Consider the following 26,567-nt stretch of genomic DNA (forward strand, 5'->3'; position numbering starts at 1 on the left):
ATGCGCCCCTGACTGGCCCCTCCCTCAATATATCTGACTTCATGAAGTCACAAAGAGGGATCCAGACCACCGCCAGGATCAGTAAGCTAAGCTCTGAATGCATATGGGTGAATCTGGCCTGCATGGGTTGCCAAGATAGCATAATGTAGTGGTGAAGAATGTAGGTTATTGGACATCAATGCTTACAGACATACAGAAAATAGGATTTTGATAACCTACCGGTAAATCCTTTTCTCCTAGTCCGTAGAGGATGCTGGGGTCCACTTCATGACCATGGGGTATAGACGGGATCCGCAGGAGACATGGGCACTCTAAAGACTTTTCATTGGGTGTGAACTGGCTCCTCCCTCTATGCCCCTCCTCCAGACTCAGTTGTAGGAACTGTGCCCAGGGAGACTGGCATTTCGAGGAAAGGAATTACTTAACTAGTGGTGAAATATCTACCAACTCACACCCTCAACCATGCCGCACACATGGCATTCAACATAACACACGCCAACAGGCATGAACTAATTGCAGCAACATGCTGAACCAAGATAACACAACTTGTGTAACTGTAATAACTAAACTGCAGGTAAAGTACGCACTGGGACGGGCGCCCAGCATCCTCTACGGACTAGGAGAAAAGGATTTACCGTTAGGTTATCAAAATCCTATTTTCTCATACGTCCTAGAGGATGCTGGGGTCCACTTCATGACCATGGGGTTTATACCAAAGCTCCAGTACGGGCGGGAGAGTGCGGATGACACTGCAGCACCGATTGACCGAACTTGAGGTCCTCATCGGCCAAGGTGTCAAACTTGTAGATTTTGCAAATGTGTTTGACCCTGACCAAGTAGCTGCTCGGCAAAGTTGTAATGCCGAGACCCCCCGGGCAGCCGCCCAGGAGGAGCCCCCTTCCTAGTAGAATGGGCCTTCACCGACATCGGTAACGGCAATCCAGCCGTAGAATGAGCTTGCTGAATCGTACCTCTGATCCAGCGCGCAATAGTCTGCTTGGAAGCAGGACACCCAATCTTGTTGGGAGCATACAGGACAAACAAAACCTCTGTTTTCCGTATTCGAGCTGTTCTTACGACATAAATCTTCAAAGCTCTAACCACATCTAGAGACTTTGACTCAGCGAACGTGTCAGTAGCAACTGGCACCACAATAGGTTGGTTTATGTGGAAACCACCTTTGGAAGAAAATGTTGATGAGTTCTCAACTCTGCCCTATCTTCATGGAAGATCAGGTAAGGGCTCTTGTGGGACAAGGCCCCCAATTCAGACACCCGCCTTGCGGATGCCAATGCCAAAAGCATCACCACTTTCCAAGTGAGAAACTTCAACTCTATTTCCTGTAGAGGCTCAAACCAACCCGATTGAAGGAACTGCAACACCACATTAAGGTCCCATGGTGCCACTGGAGGCACAAATGGAGGCTGGATGTGCAGAACCCCTTTCACGAATGTCTGAACTTCTGGAAAGGAGGCCAATTGTTTTTGAAAGAAAACTTATAAGGCCGAAATCTGGACCTTGATTGACCTCAATCTAAGGCCCGCATCCACACCAGACTGCAGAAAATGGAGAAAACGTCCCAACTTACACTCTTCCGTAGGAGCCTTCTTGGATTCACACCAAGACACATATTTTCTCCAAATACGGTGGTTATGTTTAGACGTTACTCCTTTCCTGGCCTGAATAAGAGTGGGGATGACTTCCTTGGGAATACCCTTTCGGGCTAGGATCCGACGCTCAATAGCCATGCCGTCAAACGTAGGCGCGGTAAGTCTTGATACACACACGGCCCCTGCTGTAGTAGGTCCTCTCAAGGAGGAAGAGGCCGAGGATCTTCTATGAACAACTTCTGAAGATCTGGATACCAAGCCCTCCTTGGCCAGTCTGGGGCAATGAAGATTGCTCAAACTCTTGTTCTTATTATTATTTTGAGAACTTTTGGAATCAGTGGAAGTGGAGGAAAAACATATACCAACCGAAACACCCACTGGGTCACCAGTGTATCCACTGCTATTGCTTGAGGGTCTCTCGACCTGGAACAATAGCTCTGAAGCTTCTTGTTTAGACGAGATACCATCATGTCTACTCGAGGAACTCCCCAAAGACTCGTCACCTCTGCGAAGACTTCTTGGTGGAGGCCCCACTCTCCTGGATGGAGATCGTGTCTGCTGAGGAAGGCTTCTTCCCAGTTGTCCACTCCCAGAATGAAAATTGCTGACAGAGCTCTAACATGTCTTTCTGCCCAGAGGAGAATCCTTGTCACCTCTGCCATTGCCGCTCTGCTTTTTATTCTGCCTTGCCTGTTAATGTACGCGACTGCAGTTACATTGTCCGACTGGATCTGCACGGGATCTTGAAGAAGATGTACCGCTTGTAGAAGGCCGTTGTAAATGGCTCTCAATTCCAGAACGTTTATGTGAAGGCAGGCTTCCTAACTTGACCATTTTCCTTGGAAGCTTTCCCTCTGTGTGACAGCTCCCCAGCCTCGGAGACTTGCATCTGTGGTTATTAGGACCCAGTCGTGAATCCCAAACCTGCGTCCCTCTAGTAGGTGAGAACTGTGTAGCCACCACAGGAGCGAAATCCTGGCTTTGGGGGACAGGATTATTTTCCAGTGTATGTGTAGGTGTCATCCGGACCACTTGTCCAACAGGTCCCACTGGAATACTCTGGCATGAAATCGGCCAAACTGTATGGCCTCGTAGGCCGCTACCATTTTCCCCAACAACCGAATGCATTGATGGATCGATACGCTTGTTGGTTTCAATATCTGTTTGACCATTTGCTTGATTTCCAGAGCCTTTTCCACTGGAAGAAATACTCTCCGTACTTCTGTGTCCAGAATCATCCCTAAAAAGGACAATCTTGTCGTCGGTTCCAACTGCAACTTTGGAAAATTCATGATCCAACCGTGTTGTTGGAGTATTGACAAGGAGAGTGCGATGTTCTGCACCAACTGTTCCCTGGATCTCGCTTTTATCAGGAGATCGTCCAGATAAGGAATTATATTGACTCCTTTTTAACGATGGAGGACCATCATCTCCGCCATCACCTTGGTGAATACCCTCGGTGCCGTGGAGAGTCCGAACGGCAACATCTGAAACTGGTAATGGCATACCTGTACTGCGAATCTCAGATAAGCTTGGTGAGGAGGATAAATGGGAACATGCAAGTAAGCATCTTTTATGTCTACTGACACCATGAAGTCACCCTCTTCCAGACTGGATATCACTACCCTCAGGGATTCCATCTTGAACTTGAACCTTTTCAGGTAGAGATTCAGATTTTTCAGGTTTAAAATCGGTCTGACCGAGCCGTCCGGCTTCGGACCTACGAAGAGGCTTGAATAAAAAAACCTTCTCCTTACTGTGCCACGGGTACCAGGACAATGACCTGATCCTGACATAATTTTTGAATTGACGTTGTTACTGCCTCTCTTCCCGGAAGAGAAGCTGGCAAGGTCGATATGAAAAATTGGCATAGGGGGACGTCTTGAAACTCTAGTTTGTACCCATGGGACACTATTTGTAAGACCCATTGGTCCAGGCCAGATTGAATCCAGATTTGTCTGAAAAGTTTCAGATGTGCTCCCACCAAGGGAGCCCCAGGGTTATGCTGCAGATTTGGCAGAAGCAGGGGTGGACTTCTGCTCCTGCGATCCGGGAGACTCTGCGGATTTCTTTCCTTTTCCCCTTCCCCTACCTGCAAAAAAAGGGGAGACCTTTGGCCTTTTTGTATTTGTTGGGCCGAAAGGACTGTATGTGAGAGTGATGTGTCTTTTTTGCCGGTGTAGGAGCATAAGGCAAGAATGTCGACTTACCTGCGGTAGCTGCCGAGACTAACGCATCCAGCCCATCACCAAACAAGGCCTCACCTTTATACGGGAGAGCTTCCATATTTTATTTTGGAATCTACATCAGCATTCCACTAGTGAATCCACAACGCCCTCCGAGCCGATACTACCATGGTAGCGGTTCTTGATCCCAAGAAACCAATATATTTCATGGATTCTAGTACATACGCAGCAGCGTCTTTGATATGACCTAACGTTAGGAGTATCTCATCTCCATCTATTGTGTCAATGTCTAATGACAAGTTTTCTGACCACTTTTCAATAGCACTACTCACCCACTCACAGACAATGGTAGGCCTGAGCAGTGTCCCATTGGCCACATCAATAAATCACCTCACTCACTTGCGGTCTGTCGGCTCCTTAAGTGAAGCCATTCCAGGCACAGGGAGAAACACTTTTTCTCTTTTATGACAGGGCCCTGTCTAAAATGTGGGGTGACTCCCACCTTTTTTGGAAAAAGGTAAGCTGCCTGAATTCCTTTTGGGAATCTGAAATTTCTTTTCAGGTTAAATCAGACCTGAGGTGGAGGGAAAATTACATTACTTCTTTACTAAAGTAAACCCTCTCCTTGTGGTAAAAGAGGGGGCTTCGTAACTTCTAACACCTCCTTTATCACATGTTTTGAATGCTTTTTTTGCTAACTTAGGACCTATTCCCCTGGAATCACTAGTGTCGACACAGGAATCAGAGTCCGTGTTGGTATCAGTTTGTACTACTTGTGCAAATTTGTATGTGACTCAGAAAGGTACCTGTGGATGAAAGGCTAAACTATTAAAAATCACATCTTCAACAGATTATTTTCATTTTCTGTATGAGATTCAGTCCAACCTCTTACTGATATGATTCACACTATCATGTAACCTTTCACCCAGTCAGGCTCTTGGTGTCATATTACACCTCTGTGTCCCTAACATGTCTCCACAGAGTTCCCTGCCAGAGACATGTCACACACATGCAGAACCACACCACAGACACTCCGGGATTTATAGAGGACAGACCCACAGTAAAATCTGTCAGAGGGACACAGATGGGATTTGCCAGTTCACAACCCAGCACCAGTAACACAACGTCTGTGCACACTAAATGGCCACTGACATTCATCACTTTTATAATGTTAATCACACAATTATATAGCACCAAATTCACTGTGGCCCCCCCCCCCCCCCTGTCAGTAGTGGAGAAGGAGGAGCGTTGTCTCTGCAGCCTGAGGAGAGAGAGAAAATGGCACTGAGCAGTGTGCTGGCTGACTGAGGAGGAAGCTCCACTCTTCAATGGTGTGTTTCTCCTCAGCTTTTATGAGGTAATTTTTTATACTGGCGGGGGTAGGACTGTGCCTCAGCAACTTATGCCCCTTATTTATGCCAGTTCCCATAGGTTTCATGCTGCCCGGGGCGCCCCCCCCCACACACACGCACTGCACCCTGCAGTGCCTGTGCAAGTGTGGGCAACATGGCGCGCTGCGCTCCCGCCAGCCGCGCGGTACCTTTAGCCATCACTTTCTTGATTGAAGATCTGTCTTCTAACGCTCACCTGTCTTCTGACTTCTGGCTCTGTGAGGGGGGTGACGGTGTGCTGTGGGAGTGAGCATCTAGGCACGGCTAGCATTCAGTTCCCTTCAGGAGCTAATGGTGTCCTGTCAGCCAGAAGCAGAGCCATGAAACTCTTTAGGAAGTTGGTTCCTACTTCTGCCCCCTCAGTCCCACGAAGCAGGGAGTCTGATGCCAGCAGATCTCCCTGAAAATAAAAAAACCTAACATAAGTCTTTTCAGAGAAACTCAGTAGAGCTCCTCAGAGTGCATCCAGTCGACCTGGGCACATTTCTACAACTGAGGTCTGGAGGAGGGGCGTAGAGGGAGGAGCCAGTTCACACCCAATGAAATGTCTTTAGAGTGCCCATGTCTCCTGCGGATCCCGTCTATACCCCATGGTCATGAAGTGGACCCCAGGATCCTCTAGGACGTATGAGAAATATGTATTCATTTTATTTGTCATTGGTTCAATCGTATAGTTCTGTAAAAGGAATTAACATTTTCAATGAAGAGCAAGTAGAACCAACATTTGACATTAATACAGTATATCTGGTGATTGTAACACTGAACAATGTAGTTTACCTGATGTAAATATTTTTGAGTTCAATAATATGCTAAATATGACTAAGCTTAAATGTTGAATAAGCATCAAAGGAATCTGAACCTTATTTTAGAAGTTCTGGTATCCACTATAATATTGATGTGTCCCAACTAGGCAGGACCTGTTTATTGAGTAGGCAAAACCTTGAATCTGGGCAAAATCAAAAGGTGGTTCTTGCAGAACACAGGTGAAAAGTAAAGCTCCTGCAGTATCACTTCTGGCCAGCAGAGGATTATGCAAAACCTCCTAACCCAGTGCTTTCCAAACGTTTTTGAATCATGGCACCCTAGAGCAGTGGTTCTCAACCTCGGTCCTCAAGTACCCCCAACAGTTCATGTTTTCCAGGTCACCTAGCAGTTGAACAGGTGTATTCATTACCACTGACACATTATAAAAGACCCACAGGTGGAGCAAATCATTTCACTTGCAATCCTGTGAGGAGACCTGGAAAACATGAACTGTTGGGGGTACTTGAGGACCGAGGTTGGGAACCACTGCCCTAGAGTAACAGTTTTTTTTTCACTGCACCCCTAGGCCCAAAGTTTGTTATTGAGAAATTCAGAAAATATATTAAATTAAGTAAATTGTGTTTATATACCACTCTTAGGTTCAGTTATATGGTGAGGGACAGGATTTGCTTCTGTTTGTCTTATGATTGGAAGACACAAGCACTGGTTTTGCTTATTACGTTGACCATAAATAATTGTAATTGGTTCTGAAACACCAACCCAGGGCACCCCTACCAGTGCCCTGAGGCACCCCCAAATGCCATAGCATCCAGTTTGGGAACCAGTGTCCTAACCATTCTTCAGTTGCCCATTTTGTAGGGTACCATAAGAGTAAGTTTGTTGGACATCTACATGAAGAATTAAATCTAGCACCATTTTTTAAAATTGGGGAAATAATAATTGTTCTAAAGCTGCATACACAGTAGACAACATCGCTCTATGAGCGACATTGTCTAGTGTTTCCCCTCTTGGCCCAGCCAGTCGGCGGCCGCCCATACACACTGAGTGATTTCATAACGCTCAGTGATGTCATGCAGCGGCCAGGTCGTGCAGGCAGTTCCTGGACGACAGTCCAGATTGAGCATGCATGCAATGCTAACACCGAGGGTCGTTAACGACCCACGGTGCCACGCATTGGCCGTCGTTGCCGGCATACACACTTGCCGAGAAAGTGAACAACGTCACTCATGAAGGGAGAAAATGAGCGAGGCCGTTCATTTTATCGGCAAGTTTGTATGCCCCTTTAGAGTAGCATAAACAGTATATAAGAAACATTATAGCAATGTGAGGACAAAATAAGTCTACATAAAAATGTTTAATCTACTTTTCAGATAATTCTCCAGAAAATGAAAAATGGAAAAACATTCACTTTTGAAGCTAACAGGTGGTTGTCAAAAAGTCGTGGAAATGGTGAACTTGTGTGCGAGCTTCCAGTCATGGAAAATAGCGCATTTATTTTTCCAGGTAATGTTGATTTGCTTTGCATATTGTATAATTAATCACATAATCATATGTTTTCATTTCAATTTTCAACATAAGTATTGATATCAGACTGCCTAGATATCAATAATGTCTTTCCTGTGTCACTGATCAGTAGCTCAGGAAAATGCATGCTGATCCCTCTGTCTATTCTATACATCCGCTATCCATAACAATAACCATTGTACTTCACTTTTATTTTCAATTTGTTTATTAAATACTGAATGCATGTTTATGAGACTTATAAAAATCTCTCCTCACTCCTATTAGTAATCTTTTCTTAATGAGCAGCAATTAAATGCTCTCAGTCTTTACATAAACTGCACAGTAACTTTCTATATCCCTACATTAGGCAAAACTTGGCAAAAACATACTTGCATTTTTACTTCCATTTTAAATTGATTTGCTATGTGACTCTGTCTTCACAAATATGAGGTGGGGTCTGTTGAGGGGGTGGGGTCTGTCAAGGGGGGAGGGCCTGATTCCGAGTTGGACGCAGTTGCGGCCTTCCTTGCATTTTTTACTGTAGTTGCTTCTGAGACTTTATGCTAATGGGGGTCATTCCGAGTTGATTGCTCACTAGCTAGTTTTAGCAGCCGTGCAAACGCTATGCCGCTGCCCACTGGGGAGTGTATTTTAGCTTAGCAGAAGAGCTCTGCAAAAACAGTTTGTGCAGTTTCAGAGTAGCTCTGAACCTACTCAGCGCTTGTGATCACTTCAGCCTATTCGTGTCTGGATTTGACGTCATACACCCGCCCAGCAAATGCCCAGCCACGAGTGCATTTTTTCAGACACGCCTGCGTTTTTGCAAACACTCCCTGAAAATGGTCAGTTGACACCCAGAAACGCCCCCTTCCTGTAAATGTTCTTGCGGCCGCCAGTGCGACTGAAAACTTTGCTAGAACTTGTGCACGACCACAACGGGCTTTGTACCCGTACGTCGCACGTGTGCATTGCAGAATGACCCCCCATATACAGATGATGCAATGATGCTTTGTGCATCTTTAGACGCCAGTATCGGTTGCATCATTAAAACTTTAACCAGCCTTATGCTAGGTGCAGATCATAAGTCCGAGTATGGCCTCCAATGTGAGCTATTCAGTGTTTCTGTACACAATCACTTTAAGCAACATGCCCATACTACATTACATCTGAGTCTGATTAGCAACCTCCTGTGACTGCCCATCATATTTCTAATACATTTCTTGGTGCGTGAGTCTGAATCTCTAGTGCAACTCATACAAACACCATGCACAGTGCAATACAGACACAAGTGCAGACGAAAAACATAGCAAAATAAAAAAATAAAACACATTGGCCACCACAAGAAAAAAATTAAATACATTGGCCTCAATAGGAGGAAAATAAAACACAATGGTCCCCCACAGGAAAAAATAAAAACACATAACTACGTATAGGTGGTGGAGCACACACAATATTTGTGCTACCATTAACCATGTATATGTATGAATTGGTATTGTTGTCATAGGGGGGTCAGGGAACTCATACACAACAATACATATATATATATATATATATATATATTTATTTCAAACGTTTTCTTAAGGAAACATCTCTAACTGTCCCACACATCATGCTGCTGGGGCTAATATGATCAAACAGTTGTTACACTCCAAAACCTGGTGTCACTATGTGCTGCTTGGTAATGAAACACACCTTGCCACATACTGTTGGCACTAAGTGAAGAGAGGGGAACTATGGCCCTCATTCTGAGTTGATCGCTCGCTAGCTGCTTTTAGCAGCAGTGCAAACGCTAAGCCGCCACCCTCTGGGAGTGTATTTTAGCTTAGCAGAAGTGCGAACGAAAGGTTAGCAGAACTGCTCGTAAAAATTTTAATGCAGTTTCTGAGCAGCTCAAAACCTACTCCTACCTTGCGATCACTTCACTCAGTTTAGTTCCTGCTTTGACGTCCCAAATACGCCCTGCGTTCGGCCAGTCACTCCCCCGTTTCCCCAGGCATGCCTGCATTTTTACCTGTCACGCCTGCGTTTTTTTAGCACATTACCAGAAAATGGTCAGTTACCACCCAGAAACACCCACTTCCTGTCAATCACTCACCAATCAACAGAGCGACAGAAAAGCGTCGCTCGACTTGTGTAAAACTGCATAGTTTTGTGTGAAAGTAATTCGCGCATGCGTACTGCAGCCCGTACGCATGCACAGAAATGCCGCTTTTTCTACTAATCTCCACACTGCGACCGAAAGCAGCTAGCGATCAACTCGGAATGAGGGCCTATATGAAGAGCGAAGAAGAGGGGAACGATATGAAGAGAGGAGGAGAGAGGCACTATATAGGGAGGATAGAAGGGAGGGGGGATAGAGGCACTATAGGAAAAGAGGACGAGAGAGGCACTATATGAAGAGTTCAGAGGGGCACATGAAGGGGTGTGAGGCTCTTATATGAAGCACTATGAAGAGAGTAGAGAGGCACTATGAAAGAATGTGAGGCACTAATATGAGGCACTATGTAGAGAAGTAAAATAAACAGCAGACACAGGGAAATGTCACTGTGATGTTAGTGTATTAGAATGCTTAATATTTGTAGACACTCCCTTACTAATATGTGTAAGCCTGAATCTTCAGTGATGGTCCCTGGGACCAGGGGGATGCTGGGAAGTGGGTGGTCCAGTGTGCAGTGTGTCTGGAGTTGGAGATGGAATAAAAACAGCACAGCAGTGAACTCACATGTCTCTGTGTCCTGATGACTGGATTTACAAACATATGAACAAAACATGGTGTCAGAAGAAGTTTAACTTGGACTGCTAGTGCTCTCAGAGTGTGAGAGAATCTTGCAGAAGTCTGTAAAGCTGTGATACTCAGTGTCTGCAAAGCCTGCCGTGTGCTCCTCTCTTCAAACAGTGAGTAACCATGGATAAACTAGCTCCTCCAACCGGCATGCTGATGTCTAGTAACTTGTCTGAAAACTGGAAAAGATTTAAGCAAAGGTTTAATATATATCTTGCTGCATGTGTGTCACGATCCGGGTATCTGGACGCCATTACTTACCCTTCAGATGCCTTCTAAGGCTGGCTCAGCGTTCCAGGACCAGATTCCATCTGTCATACTGATGTCCACATTCCTGCCTCCTCTCCTGTCACTCGGAGACGCGGTCACCGCAACGCCTGTAACATCCGGAATGGCGTCTCCCGCGGCCTCCGCCGCTGTTCCTGAGTTTCTGCATGCAGAGTGTCAGAGTGGTGATTACGTCAGCCGCGGCCTCCGCTGTGCCCGCGTGGTTAAATGTGCACTTATCAGTCTGGCGTCTCCTGTCTCCTGTGGCCGGCGCCGCCATTACTGTTTTAATTCCCACATGGATTACAAACCAAACTTCCCTCCAAGTGTCTGCATGGGCGCAGCCATCTTGGATTCTGTCATCTGTTCATTTCCACCAATCTACTGTTTGCAATGTTAATCTGCATAATTGCCTAGCCAATCCCTTCCTTGCTGCAGGTATAAGTATTCTGTGCCTAAGCAAGGAAGGCGTCAGTGCTTTGGTTGTCAAACCTAGTTCCAGTTTGTCTCTCTCCTGTGGTTGTTTTCCAGGTTCCAGCTCCTGTCTCCACACTTCCACTAAAGAGACCCGCACCAGCATTCCACCTGCGGTGTAGCCTGACTCTCCTATCCATTTGGATTCATCTGCTTCCAACTACAGATCCACCTGCTTACAGCAATCAGCTTCCAGCAGAGATCAGCTCTTCTTAAAGTGCCGGTACCCTTTTCTACAGATTATCATTTATCACCGGCATTATTATTTCACCGCTCTCAAGCTCCAAACATCACTTCATATTTCATCGCTCTCAAGCTACATTTATCATTTAACTGGTTCCAGCCAGTATCCACTCCGTGCCAACATCAGTCTGGTTCCAGCCAGTACCCACAGCAGCCGTTTTATCCACAGCAGCCCAGCTTTTCCTGGAACACCAGCTGGTACGATCCTGGGCTATCTCCATTGCTACAGTCGGGCCTGGTAAGGACTTTCCAACTAGAAGATTATAAGAACTATCTCACACTACCAGAGCCCTGTGGCCCTTGCCACCCTGTAGAACCCAGGAACTGTATTTATCCTCTGCTGATTTTTATGTTTTCTTTTACTGCTGCTGTGTTACGGAGTTTGTCATAAATAAACATCATTGACTTTTACCCTGGTTGTCGTGTTCACGCCTTCGGGCATTTCTTCTACATGTTACTTACATGTCTAGGGGTCTGATACAACCTATGCATAAACAAAAGGGAGAAAGAAGAAGGCTCTTGTGTGGGCGCACTCATTAATGGTAGTTAAATAACTAGAATGAATAACACTAGGTTGATTAGTCAGCAGATAAAACAAAATTTATTTGGAAATATTAAGAATATAATTGCCCCTGGTTGAGGAGATGTGAATGATCCCAGATAAAAATGTTCTGGTCCTGCCTCAGGAAATGAGATGGAGAGGGGTAGAGACACTGCAAGTCATAAACCCTTTCTCACCCGGCCAGTACAGATGATCTGTGTTAATGAGATCAATTAAGTCAATTGATTTTAGATTCTGTCATAATCCTAATGAAGGAATAACAGCTATTATGGCAATGAGTAATAATAGAAACAAATCAAAGGATATACCAGGGTAAAGAAAGAAAAGGATAGGAACAAATGGTGATGCTGCTGTTGGAGTCACATACCACACATCATATGCAATGATTGATGTTCTACAACACTGAGTATTCCCTGTGAGTCTCCACCTCAGGTACTAACTCAGCCCACACTGTTTCGCTTCCAAGATCGGACGAGATCGGGCATTAGCAGTGTGGTTTGATAGTAGAAGGATTTGGTCAGACGTCCAATGAGAGTGCACCTATATAGGGGGGGATAATTAGCTGGGTCTTATAGATACAGTGTGGATCTGCTTTTTGTGTTAGGCAGGAGACATCAAGTCCCACACCGGTGGTATTGTGTCCCTGGATCACAAATGAGAGTCCACGAAAAAGGAAGATATATAGATTTATGAAAAAAACGAAGATATATAGATTTATGAAAAAAACCCTAAAAAGGAAAATGGAGATCAATTAGGCTGTAGTTATTAGGAACGGGTGATAAAAATTACCCGTCCGTATAGATACAAATGGATAAGGAAACACGGATCAAGAAATTTTTATATATATGTGTATATATGTGTACTGGTGTAAGGAACAGAAAATATGTCAAAAATAATTGTAGATACAAATAAATAGTACTGGTATATGCAATGAAATAATCACTAGTGACATGGGTGTCATTAGAAACACTTTGTGTGAATTGGAGCTGTTATAATCATTAGGATATAGGGAAATAGACATGAAATTCTCATATAACCCATGCAGCAATATGACAACAGGATCTGCAGGAGGAAAGTCAAAGAAGAATGCAGTATTTCTTTCCTATAAAATGCAGTTTTTAATCCTGATGCAATAAACTAAGATGCATAAGCCTGGAAAAAGGCATAAATGAAGCTGCACGGATATAGATACAATTTCTATGACAGCTGGGCAAAAATTAGCCCAAAATGGCAGGATGGAATGATCTGACCTGAGGCTAGGAGTGAATCACTTGCAGTTGGACAAAACAGGACCCATTGGAATGGAAAACATGTTTCACCCCTGTGGGGCTTGCTCACTTCCTGTTTCACTGGCTCTGGGCGCACCCCCAAACTGGACATTATATTAAAGATTTTACTTGAAAATTGTCCAAATTTGGTTTTTCTGTAATCAAAAACTATTTTTAGACCGGTGCCGGGTCGCCCCCTTTGTGTAACAGTCTGATACAACCTCCCAGGTTCCGTTACATCTCAGCCCCTACAACTGAGGCTGCCTCCCGTCAGCTCAGGCCCTCAGTTGTGACAGTAAGCACTGACCATATGAATCCAGCCGGAGACCAGGATCAAGCGGCCAGGCCGATGCAAGAACTGGCAGCCCGACTTGAACATCAGGAAGCTGCACAGGGCCACATAATCCGCTGTCTCCAGGATCTCTCTACTCGGCTGGATGGGATTCAGACAACCCTCCGTGGATCAGACGCGTCCGGTGCATCAACCACAGTGACTCCAGCTATGACCCCACCCACCTTACCCATTTCTGCTCCACGTCTTCATCTTCCAACGCCAGCAAAATTTGACGGATCTCCAAGATTCTGCAGGGGATTTCTCAACCAGTGTGAGATTCAGTTTGAGCTACAACCTGGCAATTTTCCCAGTGACCGTACAAAAATTGCCTACATTATCTCTCTTCTCAGTGGCTCAGCCCTTGATTGGGCATCACCGTTATGGGAGAGGTCCGACACCCTGCTATCCTCCTACACTGCATTCGTGTCAACATTCAGGCGTATCTTCGACGAGCCAGGCCGGGTAACTTCAGCTTCATCTGAGATTCTCCGTTTACGCCAGGGATCACGTACTGTAGGACAATATGTTATACAGTTCCAGATCCTGGCATCCGAACTGGCATGGAACGACGAGGCCCTGTATGCTGCATTCTGGCATGGCTTATCTGAGCGTATTAAAGATGAGTTAGCTACCAGAGACTTACCTTCCAAGTTAGATGAGCTAATCTCACTCTGCACGAAAGTTGATTTACGTTTCAGAGAGAGAGCAACTGAGCGTGGAAGATCATCTGCTCCAAAATCTTCTGCTCCTCCTCCTCGCCAACTGTCACCATCTAAAGACGAGCCCATGCAAATTGTCCGTTCCCGTTTAACTCCTGCTGAGCGCCGAAGACGTCTCTCTGAGTCTCTTTGTCTTTACTGTGCAGCTCCGTCTCACACCATCAATGCCTGTCCCGAACGTCCGGGAAAACTCCAAACCCTAGCTCGCCCAGGAGAGGGCCGGCTAGGAGTAATGATCTCCTCTCCATCTCCTCATGATTGTAATCTCCCAGTGTCGCTCCAAATTGCTCAACGTTATCGGAACGTCATTGCCCTCCTTGATTCCGGAGCAGCTGGGAACTTTATTACCGAAGCCTATGTTAAACGGTGGTCCCTACCCACCGAGAGACTTCCTTCGTCCATCTCCTTAACTGCCGTGGATGGCAGCAAGATTTTTGATGCAGTTATTTCCCTAAGGACTCTACCAGTTCGTCTGAGAGTGGGAGTTCTTCATTCCGAATTTATTTCTTTTTTAGTGATACCAAGGGCCACACATTCTGTGGTCCTGGGCCTTCCATGGCTCCGTCTTCACAATCCATCTATTGATTGGACGACTACGCAGATTCTGGCATGGGGTCCCTCCTGTGCTGAGACATGTTTGTTTAAAGTATTGCCTGTCTGTTCTTCCTCCCCCAGGTCGTCTGATGTTCCACCTCCTCCATATCAAGATTTCACGGATGTGTTCAGTAAGGCTTCTGCTGATATCCTTCCTCCTCATAGAGAATGGGACTGCCCGATTGATCTCGTTCCAGGGAAGGTTCCACCTCGAGGCCGAACTTACCCGTTGTCTCTGCCTGAGACGCATTCTATGGAGGAATACATTAAAGAGAACCTAGCAAAAGGGTTCATTCGACCTTCCTCTTCTCCAGCCGGCGCAGGCTTCTTTTTCGTAAAGAAAAAAGATGGTGGTCTGCGGCCGTGCATTGACTACAGAGGTCTGAACGACATTACCATCAAGAACCGCTATCCACTACCCCTGATTACTGAGCTCTTTGATAGAGTTAGCGGAGCTACCATCTTCACAAAGCTGGACTTGAGAGGTGCATACAATCTCATCCGGATCCGTGAGGGTGACGAGTGGAAGACCGCCTTTAACACCCGTGACGGACATTATGAGTACCTCGTCATGCCCTTCGGATTGAGCAATGCTCCAGCTGTCTTCCAGCATTTTGTCAATGAGATCTTCAGAGACATTTTATACCGTCATGTCGTGGTCTATCTAGATGATATCCTCATTTTTGCCAACAATTTAGAGGAACATCGTTTTTGGGTAAAAGAGGTTCTGTCCCGTCTCCGTGTCAATCATCTCTATTGCAAATTAGAGAAATGCGTCTTTGAAGTCAAGTCCATTCCGTTTCTAGGTTACATTGTGTCCGGTTCCGGACTAGAGATGGATCCTGAGAAACTACAAGCAATCCAGAATTGGCCGATACCCTTAGCCCTCAAAGGGGTCCAGAGGTTCTTAGGGTTCGCCAATTATTACAGAAAGTTTATACGAGACTTTTCCACCATTGTGGCGCCTATTACTGCTTTAACTAAGAAGGGTGCTAACCCGTCCAAGTGGTCTGAAGAAGCTACGCAAGCTTTTCATCTCTTAAAACAACGGTTCATCTCTGCACCAGTTCTGAAACAGCCCGACATCGACTCTCCTTTCATCTTAGAGGTGGATGCCTCCTCCGTTGGAGTAGGAGCGGTGTTATCTCAGAGGGCTAAAGATGGCCATTTACATCCTTGCAGTTTCTTCTCCCGGAAGTTCTCCCCAGCGGAGCGCAACTATGCCATTGGCGACCAGGAGTTGCTAGCCATCAAGCTCGCTCTAGAGGAGTGGAGATATCTGTTGGAGGGAGCTTCTCATTCAATCACCATACTTACAGACCACAAGAACCTTTTATATCTGAAAGGCGCACAATGTCTCAACCCTCGTCAGGCCAGATGGGCACTTTTCTTTTCCAGGTTCGACTTTAAACTCCAGTTCTGTCCGGGCTCTCAGAATCGCAAGGCCGATGCCCTTTCCCGCTCATGGGAGCAAGAAAATGAGTCAGAGTCTTCAGACAAGCATCCTATTATCAATCCGTTGGCATTCTCCACGGTAGGGATGGACTCTACGCCCCCACTAGGGAAAAGTTTTGTGAAGCCGGTACTGAGGAAGAAGCTCATGCATTGGGCCCATGCTTCCCGTTTTGCCGGACATACAGGTATCCAAAAAACCCTGGAGTTTATCTCTAGGTCTTATTGGTGGCCAACTCTGAGAAAGGACGTCATGGAGTTTATTGCATCTTGCCCAAAGTGTGCCCAACATAAAGTATCCCGCCAGTCGCCTGCGGGGCAACTAGTTCCACTATCCGTTCCCCGTCGACCATGGACCCATTTGTCGATGGATTTCATTACAGACTTACCCATGTGCAACAAGGTCAATACCATCTGGGTGGTAGTTGACCGGTTCACCAAGATGGCACACTTCATTCCTCTCACCGGTCTTCCGTCAGCTTCCAAGTTGGCTCAAGTGTTCATACAAGAGATCTTCCGACTCCACGGTCTGCCTGAAGAAATTATCTCAGATCGAGGAGTTCAATTCACAGCCAAATTCTGGCGAAGTTTATGTCAAGTCCTCCAAGTAAAACTAAAGTTTTCCACGGCTTACCATCCTCAGACCAATGGTCAAACTGAGAGGGTGAATCAGGACTTGGAGGCCTTCCTCCGCATCTATGTGTCTTCCTCTCAAGATGACTGGGTTCAATTACTTCCCTGGGCCGAGTTCTGTCATAACAATCAGTATCATTCCTCATCTTCTTCAACACCATTCTTCACCAACTTTGGATTCCACCCTAAAGTCCCTGAATTCCAACCGCTCCCAGCAACTTCTGTTCCAGCAGTGGATATCACCTTGCATCAGTTTGCAAACAACTGGAAGAGTGTACGAGCAGCTCTGCTCAAGGCATCGTTCAGGTATAAGAAGTTTGCGGACAAGAAGCGTAGAGCGGTTCCTGCTCTCAAGGTGGGTGATCGGGTATGGTTATCCACGAAGAATTTGAGGTTAAGAGTTCCCAGTATGAAGTTTGCACCTCGCTACATTGGTCCTTTCAAAATTGAGCAAGTCATCAATCCTGTTGCTTACAGACTTCAGTTACCTCCCTTCTTAAAAATACCCAGGACATTCCATGTTTCCCTGTTGAAACCGCTGATCCTGAATCGGTTTCATTCCTCACTTCCTCCAACTCCGAAAGTCCAAACTCAACGAGGCGTTGAGTATGAAGTGGCCAAGATCCTGGACTCACGTCACCGTTACAGTCAACTACAGTATCTTATTGACTGGAAGGGTTACGGCCCTGAGGAACGCTCATGGACAAATGCTTCTGATGTCCATGCTCCTGCCTTGGTCTGGAGATTCCATTCCAAGTTTCCTCAAAAGCCAAAGAAGTGTCCTGGGGCCACTCCTAAAGGGGGGGGGTGCTGTCACGATCCGGGTATCTGGACGCCATTACTTACCCTTCAGATGCCTTCTAAGGCTGGCTCAGCGTTCCAGGACCAGATTCCATCTGTCATACTGATGTCCACATTCCTGCCTCCTCTCCTGTCACTCTGAGACGCGGTCACCGCAACGCCTGTAACATCCGGAATGGCGTCTCCCGCGGCCTCCGCCGCTGTTCCTGAGTTTCTGCATGCAGAGTGTCAGAGTGGTGATTGCGTCAGCCGCGGCCTCCGCTGTGCCCGCGTGGTTAAATGTGCACTTATCAGTCTGGCGTCTCCTGTCTCCTGTGGCCGGCGCCGCCATTACTGTTTTAATTCCCACATGGATTACAAACCAAACTTCCCTCCAAGTGTCTGCATGGGCGCAGCCATCTTGGATTCTGTCATCTGTTCATTTCCACCAATCTACTGTTTGCAATGTTAATCTGCATAATTGCCTAGCCAATCCCTTCCTTGCTGCAGGTATAAGTATTCTGTGCCTGAGCAAGGAAGGCGTCAGTGCTTTGGTTGTCAAACCTAGTTCCAGTTTGTCTCTCTCCTGTGGTTGTTTTCCAGGTTCCAGCTCCTGTCTCCACACTTCCACTAAAGAGACCCGCACCAGCATTCCACCTGCGGTGTAGCCTGACTCTCCTATCCATTTGGATTCATCTGCTTCCAGCTACAGATCCACCTGCTTACAGCAATCAGCTTCCAGCAGAGATCAGCTCTTCTTAAAGTGCCGGTACCCTTTTCTACAGATTATCATTTATCACCGGCATTATTATTTCACCGCTCTCAAGCTCCAAACATCACTTCATATTTCATCGCTCTCAAGCTACATTTATCATTTAACTGGTTCCAGCCAGTATCCACTCCGTGCCAACATCAGTCTGGTTCCAGCCAGTACCCACAGCAGCCGTTTTATCCACAGCAGCCCAGCTTTTCCTGGAACACCAGCTGGTACGATCCTGGGCTATCTCCATTGCTACAGTCGGGCCTGGTAAGGACTTTCCAACTAGAAGATTATAAGAACTATCTCACACTACCAGAGCCCTGTGGCCCTTGCCACCCTGTAGAACCCAGGAACTGTATTTATCCTCTGCTGATTTTTATGTTTTCTTTTACTGCTGCTGTGTTACGGAGTTTGTCATAAATAAACATCATTGACTTTTACCCTGGTTGTCGTGTTCACGCCTTCGGGCATTTCTTCTACATGTTACTTACATGTCTAGGGGTCTGATACAACCTCCCAGGTTCCGTTACATCTCAGCCCCTACAACTGAGGCTGCCTCCCGTCAGCTCAGGCCCTCAGTTGTGACAATGTGGAGCTGATACAGAGGCTGACAAAACTAAGGCGTCCATTTTCCTCCATGTGATAGTAGAGGATGCGCTGGACATTTATAATAGTTTTCAGTTTGCTGAGGGGCAGAATATGGTGCTATCTTCTATAATGCAAAAGTTTGAAGATTACTTTGTGCCAAGGAAAAATGTGACATATGAAAGATATAAGTTTTTCACATGTGATCAGAAGTCTGTAGATGGATTTGATCAGTTAGTTACAGAGCTGCAATCACTCAGTAAAACCTGTGAGTTTGGTGATTTAAAGGATTCACTGATTAGAGATCGTATTGTCTGTGGAATACCTGATAATGGACTCAGAGAGAGACTGCTGAGAGAGCAAGACCTAACACTAGAAAATGCAGTGACTATGTGTAGATCTGCAGAAATAACTAGATTTCAAGCCAAAACGTTACACAATGAAGCTGATGTACATGTAGTGCAGAAAACAGAGCCAAGCAAACCTCCGTTCTCAAGAATGAAGCAGTCTAAGCCACAGTCTAATAAGGAAATGTGTAGTAGATGTGGAAATGCTCACAATCCTAAAATGTGCCCGGCTTATGGTAAAACCTGCATGAAATGTGGTAGACTTAATCACTTTGCCAAATGCTGTAAAATGAAAAGTGAAACAACCAATGTGCATGCTGTTAAACAAACAGAGGAATTCTTTGTGGATTGCATTGAACTTTGCAGTGCAGATAAGAAAGAATGGATTGTCCCTTTAACTGTGAACGAGCTTGTCATTCCCTTTAAGCTTGATACTGGCGGGCAGGTGAATTTAATATTGTTTCAAGACTATAAGACTTTTAGAGTCAAACCTAAAATTCATCCAGCCAAAGTGAAAGTTACAGGGTACACTGGGGAGGAAATTCCTGTGAAAGGTACATGCTTAGTGACACTGAAATATAAGGGACAACAGTTTAAAACATCTCTACTGATTGTGGATAAAAATGTGCAACCGATTCTAGAATTAAGTTCCTGTGAGAAACTAAGCTTGCTAAAGAAAGTTTTTATGGTGACATCACAAGTAGAAGATGACTGCAAATCAATGTTTACAGAATACAGAGACTTGTTTGAAGGTCTAGGTTGTTTGCCTGGAGAGCATAAAATAAATATAGACACGCAAGTTTCTTCAGTGATACACCCCTGTAGAAAAGTGCCGTTTGCGCTGAGAGAAAAACTGCAACAAGAGTTAAATCGCATGGAAGCCTTGGGTGTGATACAGAAAGTTGATGAGCCTACTGAATGGGTAAGCTCCTTAGTAATTGTTGAAAAGAAAAATGGACAACTCCGAATATGTCTAGACCCCAGAGATTTAAACAAAGCTATTAAACGAGAACATTTCAAACTACCAACCAGAGATGAAATCATGTCGCAATTTGCGGGAGCAAAATGGTTCAGTAAATTGGACAAATCTTCAGGATTCTGGCAAATGAAGCTAGATGAGGCCAGCTCAAAGCTTTGTACATTTAATACACCAGAAGGTCGATACAGATTTCTTCGACTACCATATGGAATATTGTCTGCTCCAGAAGTATATCACAAAAAGATACACTTGATTTTTGAACATATTCCAGGTGTTGAAACAATGATGGATGACATTATTGTCTGGGGATCTACAAAGGAAGAACATGTTTCTAGATTGAGACAAGTAATGGAACTTGTCAAGAAAGTGAATCTAAAGCTAAATAAGGACAAATGTGAATTTGGCGTGAATACACTTACCTTTATGGGCGACGTGGTCTCAGATCAAGGTGTAAAACCAGACCCAAGGAAAATATCAGCCATAGTGAACATGGAACATCCGAACAACAAAGACGACGTCAGAAGATTCCTAGGAATGATTACTTACCTAGGAAAGTTTATTTCTCAACTCTCCGAACGAACAGCCTCTCTTAGATGGTTGTTGGACAAAGATAATGAGTTGATGTGGTCACATGAGCAAGAAGAAAGTTGGCAAAACTTGAAACAGATCATTACAGAGCAACCAGTGCTAAAAGTCTTTGATCCTGCGAAAAGAATAAGAATTTCAGCAGATGCTTCGCAATTTGGCCTAGGCTCAGTGCTGTTACAAGAACATGAGGATACATGGCAACCAGTAATCTATGCATCAAGAGCACTGACAAGTGCTGAAACAAGGTATGCTCAGATAGAAAAAAAACTTCTAGCGATCACATATGCATGTGAGCGATTTCATCAGTTTGTGTATGGTCAAACATTTACAGTGGAAACTGACCACAAGCCATTGGTAGCTATCATGACTAAATCATTGCATGACTGTCCCATGAGAATTCAACGAATGCTTATCAGACTACAGAAATATGATGTACACTTGCTGTACTGTCCCAGCAAATACATGTACATTGCTGATACACTTTCTCGTACTGTGGACAAACGTGAAGGTTCCAAAAGTCTGATGGATGAAGAGATAGAAGCCTATGTTAATTTGATCGTAGCTTCTCTACCAGTGTCTCTTGCAAGACAAGAACAGATTAGGAAAGAAACTGAGACAGATGACACAATGAAAGTGTTGAAAGATATCATTCTGAAAGGTTGGCCAGCAGAAAAACATGTGTGCCCGCTGTCTATCCATGATTATTGGATGTACCGCAGTGACCTTACAGTTGTCGATGGTATTATTTACAAAGGCAATAGGTTTGTAATACCTGCACGACTAAGAAAAACTATGCTGTGCAAGATACATGAAGGCCACTTAGGAGAAGAAAAATGTAAGCAGAGAGTGCGTGAAGTAATGTATTGGCCAAGAATGAACCAAGACATAGCACAGACTACAGCTACATGTGAATTATGTCTTACGTATAGACCGAAACAACAAGTCGAGCCACTGAGTCCTCACGCAGTGCCAGAGAGACTGTACCAGAAAGTTGGCGCAGATTTGTTTGATTAATGGGAAAACGTACATTGTCGTGACTGATTATTACTCTAAATACCCTGAGGTGAAGACACTACATGCAACTACTAGTATAGCCGTAATCAATTGCATGAAGTCAATCTTTGCAAGGCATGGTGTTCCTATGGAAGTGTTCACTGACAATGGTCCTCAGTTTTCCAGTGCTGAATTTAGACAATTTGCTGATGAGTGGGAATTTGTCCATGCTATGTCAAGTCCCCACTATGCACGCTCAAATGGGTTGGTGGAAAGTTCAGTAAAAACTGTAAAGAGTCTCATGAAAAAAGCTCAAGAAGGTAAAGAAGATTTCTACAAAAGTCTTTTAATCTACCGCAGTATATCTTTACAGAATGGACTTTCTCCTGCACAAATGCTGATGGGAAGGAGGATTAGAGCAAATCTCCCGATACATGATGAACTGCTTAATACATATAACTCAGCGTTGGTCAGACTGAGTAAGGAACGTCAACAGGTGAAACAGAAACTGTTCCATGACAGGCGAGCAAAAAGCTTATCTGATCTAAAATCGGGTGACCAAGTCCGTCTCAGAGATCACGAGAAAGGTATTTGGGTGCAGAAAGGTATTGTGCAAGCACAAGTAGCACCAAGATCTTATACTATACGTACAGAGCGTGGAACAGAAGTAAGAAGAAATCGTGTGGATTTAAGATCTCAACCTAACCATAATGAAGACAACATGACTGAAGAATACCCTTCATCTGACATGTATGATGATCCTCATAATGGTGAACAAACCACGATTCTAGAAAGGTCCAACATGGTCGATGAAACACAGACTGTGTATGAAAGACCCAAAAGGGAAATACGCAGACCTGACAGACTCATTGAAACGTGTTAGATGATGTTCTTAATATGACGTTGTTAATTGTTGCATTGAAGCGTACAGGGCTTATCTTTAAAGAAAAGAGGATGTGATGTTAGTGTATTAGAATGCTTAATATTTGTAGACACTCCCTTACTAATATGTGTAAACCTGAATCTTCAGTGATGGTCCCTGGGACCAGGGGGATGCTGGGAAGTGGGTGGTCCAGTGTGCAGTGTGTCTGGAGTTGGTGATGGAATAAAAACAGCACAGCAGTGAACTCACATGTCTCTGTGTCCTGATGACTGGATTTACAAACATATGAACAAAACAGTCACTGCGGACTACGGGTGATTTATTAGCAAGGACAGAGGATAGTGGCATTTTTATTAGTCACCCCTGCACCCACCTTTTCTATCTCTTGGACCTTCTCCACGGAAGCCCCCACCAGGATGCAGATCTCCAGGAGCCTTGAGAGCAGCGGGGTCTCCTCCATCTCCAGAGGAGGCAGAAACCACAGTGAGTACCAGGCATCACAGATACATGGGTCTCACCTGCTCTATGATGCTGGCCGGGGGACCAGGCTGTGACAAGGGGGAACCAGACTGTGTTACAGGGTGATGGCTATTGGCTACTGGCAATCATAACGCAATGGAGCAGCAGCACCAACGCTATGCCACTGCTCCCGGCTAATGGCACCTGGAAGTGCTCGCTAGCAGGGATTCGATGACAACTTCTGTGTTGCATTCCACAGTGTGAAGCAGCGCTGGCTGCTAGGCAAGAAGGGTAAATCGGCCCAGCAGAGGGGAGGATGGAACCAGCCTAGCAGTGGACTGTCTCATTGCCCCAGTGGTCCAATCCCCCATTTATATACCGTGTATTTGTTCTTCATAGTCTTATACTGCAAGTCACTGTATTCTTGATTTGCTCATTTGTTTATGTACCTTAGTGAGCTCTGTGGATTATAATTTATTGAAGATAGTAGAGCCAGATTAAGACCCTATGGCATACCTCCCAACTTTTTATTTCTATAAAGAGGGACACACGCGCGGCAAAGCCGCACGCGCTTCCAAAAAGGGGATGTGGCCTAATAAAAGGAGGCGTGGCTTCGTGGAGGACCGACGATCGCGAGCCACGCCCTCATTTTCGTCACTGAGGGGGCATGCCCAGCGCTCTGTGAGCCGCTGGCATGCTCCCTCTCTCTGACTCCAGTGAATAGACGTCTACTCACCGCTGCTCTGCTAAGCAGGGCAGCGAGTGCATGAGCCTCCCAACTGCCCCCCACCGCGGGACACTGCGGCCCGCGGGTGGGACAGCGGGACAGTCCCCAAAAAAACAGAAAATCGGGACAGTTGGGAGGTATGCCCTATGGGACACTAGGTAACATATTTATTGCAGCCCTCTTCTTTCCTTTGCTTGATAGAAATTAAACATAAACATTAAAAATATTAGGGTACTCTGCACTCTTTAGAGGCCACAAGGTTGCTTAATTGATGATCCAGCTATTAGTCATATATAAACAGAAAGATACAGACAAGTATATGTACATAGGCAGACAGACTGACCGACCTAGGACACTGAAGATTCTGTATAAGAAGTTAAAAGGACTCAAGTTACAATGCATTCATTTCTATTATATTTCTAGATAACATGAGAACAGAGCTGGAGATTTTGGCTTCACGCAACTGTACATTAGCAGACTGAGGGGAATATGTACTAAGCAGTGATAAAAGTGGAGAAGTGAGCCAGTGGAGAAGTTGCCCATGGCAACCAATCAGCATTGACGTAACATTTATAATTTGCATACTATAAAACTATACAGAGCAGCTGATTGGTTGCCATGGGCAACTTCTCCACCGGCTCACTTCTCCACTTTTATCACTACTTAGTACATGTCTCCTTGAGGGTTATCATGTTCGCTCAGTAGTACAAGCTACAGTATATCATTACACAGAACTCAGAGACCAGGGAAGCAGAAACTCTATAAATAAAAGTGATAAGAAGAATCTTTAGAACAAAGATTTATATTCCTAATAACTAGTTGTCCTCTTCTATAGCTTTTTTGAAACTACAATGTCTCTGATTATCACATGCACTGTTATTATCAAATAATACTTTAAGTGAAATTGTATAAAACAATTTTTTTCATGCCTTTAAACAATTAAAATGAATTTACATTTTCTTCTACCTAATCGTTTTGTCTTTTCAAGTTCTTACAATTACACTATGATAATTTTTCACAATTTCCTATTCACCCAGCTGCCTGGATATTATATTAGGATATCTGTAGTCATAGGAGCAGCAAGGACAAATCTCTTCTCCAGCCAAACTACCAGGGACGTGCAGTCAGGGGAGGCAGTGCCTCCCCTGTTATAAGTGATTAAAATAATACAAAGAAAATGTATTATTTATTTATTATTATTTATTAACAGTTTCATATATAGCGCAGCATATTCCGTTGCGCTTTACAATTAGAACAATAGTAATATAACAAAACTAGGTAAAAACAGACAGACATAGAGGTACTGTAGGAAGGCCCTGCTCGCAAGCTTACAATCTATAGGGAAATAGGCATTGATACACAAGGATAGATGCTACCTATTGCATAATCGTCCACCAGATTGCTAGGTTCTTAATGAGTTGTATGATATGATCACCCAGCAATGTTGGCCAAGTGTCACAAGGGTGTGAGAGTAAAGAAAGACAAGATATGTGATGTTATGTGTACTGTACATAGAGAATGTAATTAGATAGGGAAGCACTGAAGGTTATGTAGGTGGGTCTGGAATTTGATAGGCTTGTCTGAAGAGGTGAGTTTTCAGGGAACGTTTAAAGGTTTGGAGACTAGAGGTGAGTTGGAGTGCATTCCACAGAGTGGGTGAAGCCCGGATAAAGTCCTGTAATTTTGAGTGTAAACAAGTAATGCGTGTGGATGAGAGACACAGATCTTGTGCAGAGCGGAGAGGTTGGGTAGGGAGATATTTTGAGATGAGTGAAGAGATGTATGTTGGTGCAGTTTGGTTAATGGCCTTGTATGTAAGTAAAAGAATTTTATATTTAATACGGTAGAATACCGGTAATTAATTGAGGGACTGACAGAGTTGATCTGCAGACGATGAACGTCTAGCGAGGAAGATTAGCCTCGCAGCTGCATTCAAAATGGATTGTAGTGGTGAGAGCCTATGTTTGGGAAGTCTGGTCAGGAGACTATAACAATAATCAATGCGGTAGATAATGAGAGCATGGATTAGAGTTTTTGCTGTGTCTTGTGTAAGATATGGTCGTATTTTGGATATGTTTCTTAGATTTATGTAACATGATCTTGAAACAGATTGAATGTGGGGAACAAAGGACAGTTCAGAGTCAAGAATGACACCTAGGCAGCGAGCTTGTGTGGTAGGGATGATTGCTGAGTTTTCAACAGTGATAGAGATATCAGGTTGGTAACTACTATTGGCCGGTGGAAATATAATTAATTCTGTTTTAGAAATATTAAGTTTGAGGTGGCGAGATGTCATCCATGATGAAATGGCAGAAAGGCATTCAGTGACATGGCCCAATACAGATGGTGACAAATCTGTGGAGGATAGGTAGATTTGAGTATCATCCGCATACAGATGGTGCTGAAATCCGAAAGAGCTGATTAGTTTACCAAGAGATGAAGTATAGATAGAGAAAAGCAGAGGACCTAAGACTGAACCTTGCAGTACTCCAACTGAGAGAGGTAGCGAAGAGGAGGTGGAATGAGAGAAACGAACACTGAAGGAGCAATTAGATAGGTAGGATGAGAACCAAGAAAGGGCTGTGTCCTGAATACCTATTGTAGTGTTGGGATTGTAGTGTTTGTATGAGAAGAGAGTGATCAACAGTGTCAAAAGCAGCAGAGAGATCAAGGAGAATAAGTA

General features: G+C 44.7%; 1 protein-coding gene across 1 annotated transcript in view; it reads left to right on the forward strand.

Annotated features, from left to right (window-relative positions):
- Positions 1-26,567, forward strand: part of RP1 (RP1 axonemal microtubule associated) — a 1,008,071-nt gene that overhangs the window by 438,263 nt on the left and 543,241 nt on the right. Inside the window, exon 20 of the mRNA XM_063923729.1 lies at positions 7,323-7,455. Coding sequence (XP_063779799.1) covers positions 7,323-7,455 — 133 coding nt within the window. The remainder of the gene's footprint in view (positions 1-7,322; positions 7,456-26,567) is intronic.

This window comes from Pseudophryne corroboree, chromosome 5 (assembly GCF_028390025.1).
Source record: "Pseudophryne corroboree isolate aPseCor3 chromosome 5, aPseCor3.hap2, whole genome shotgun sequence".
Classification (NCBI taxonomy): Eukaryota; Metazoa; Chordata; class Amphibia; order Anura; family Myobatrachidae; genus Pseudophryne; species Pseudophryne corroboree.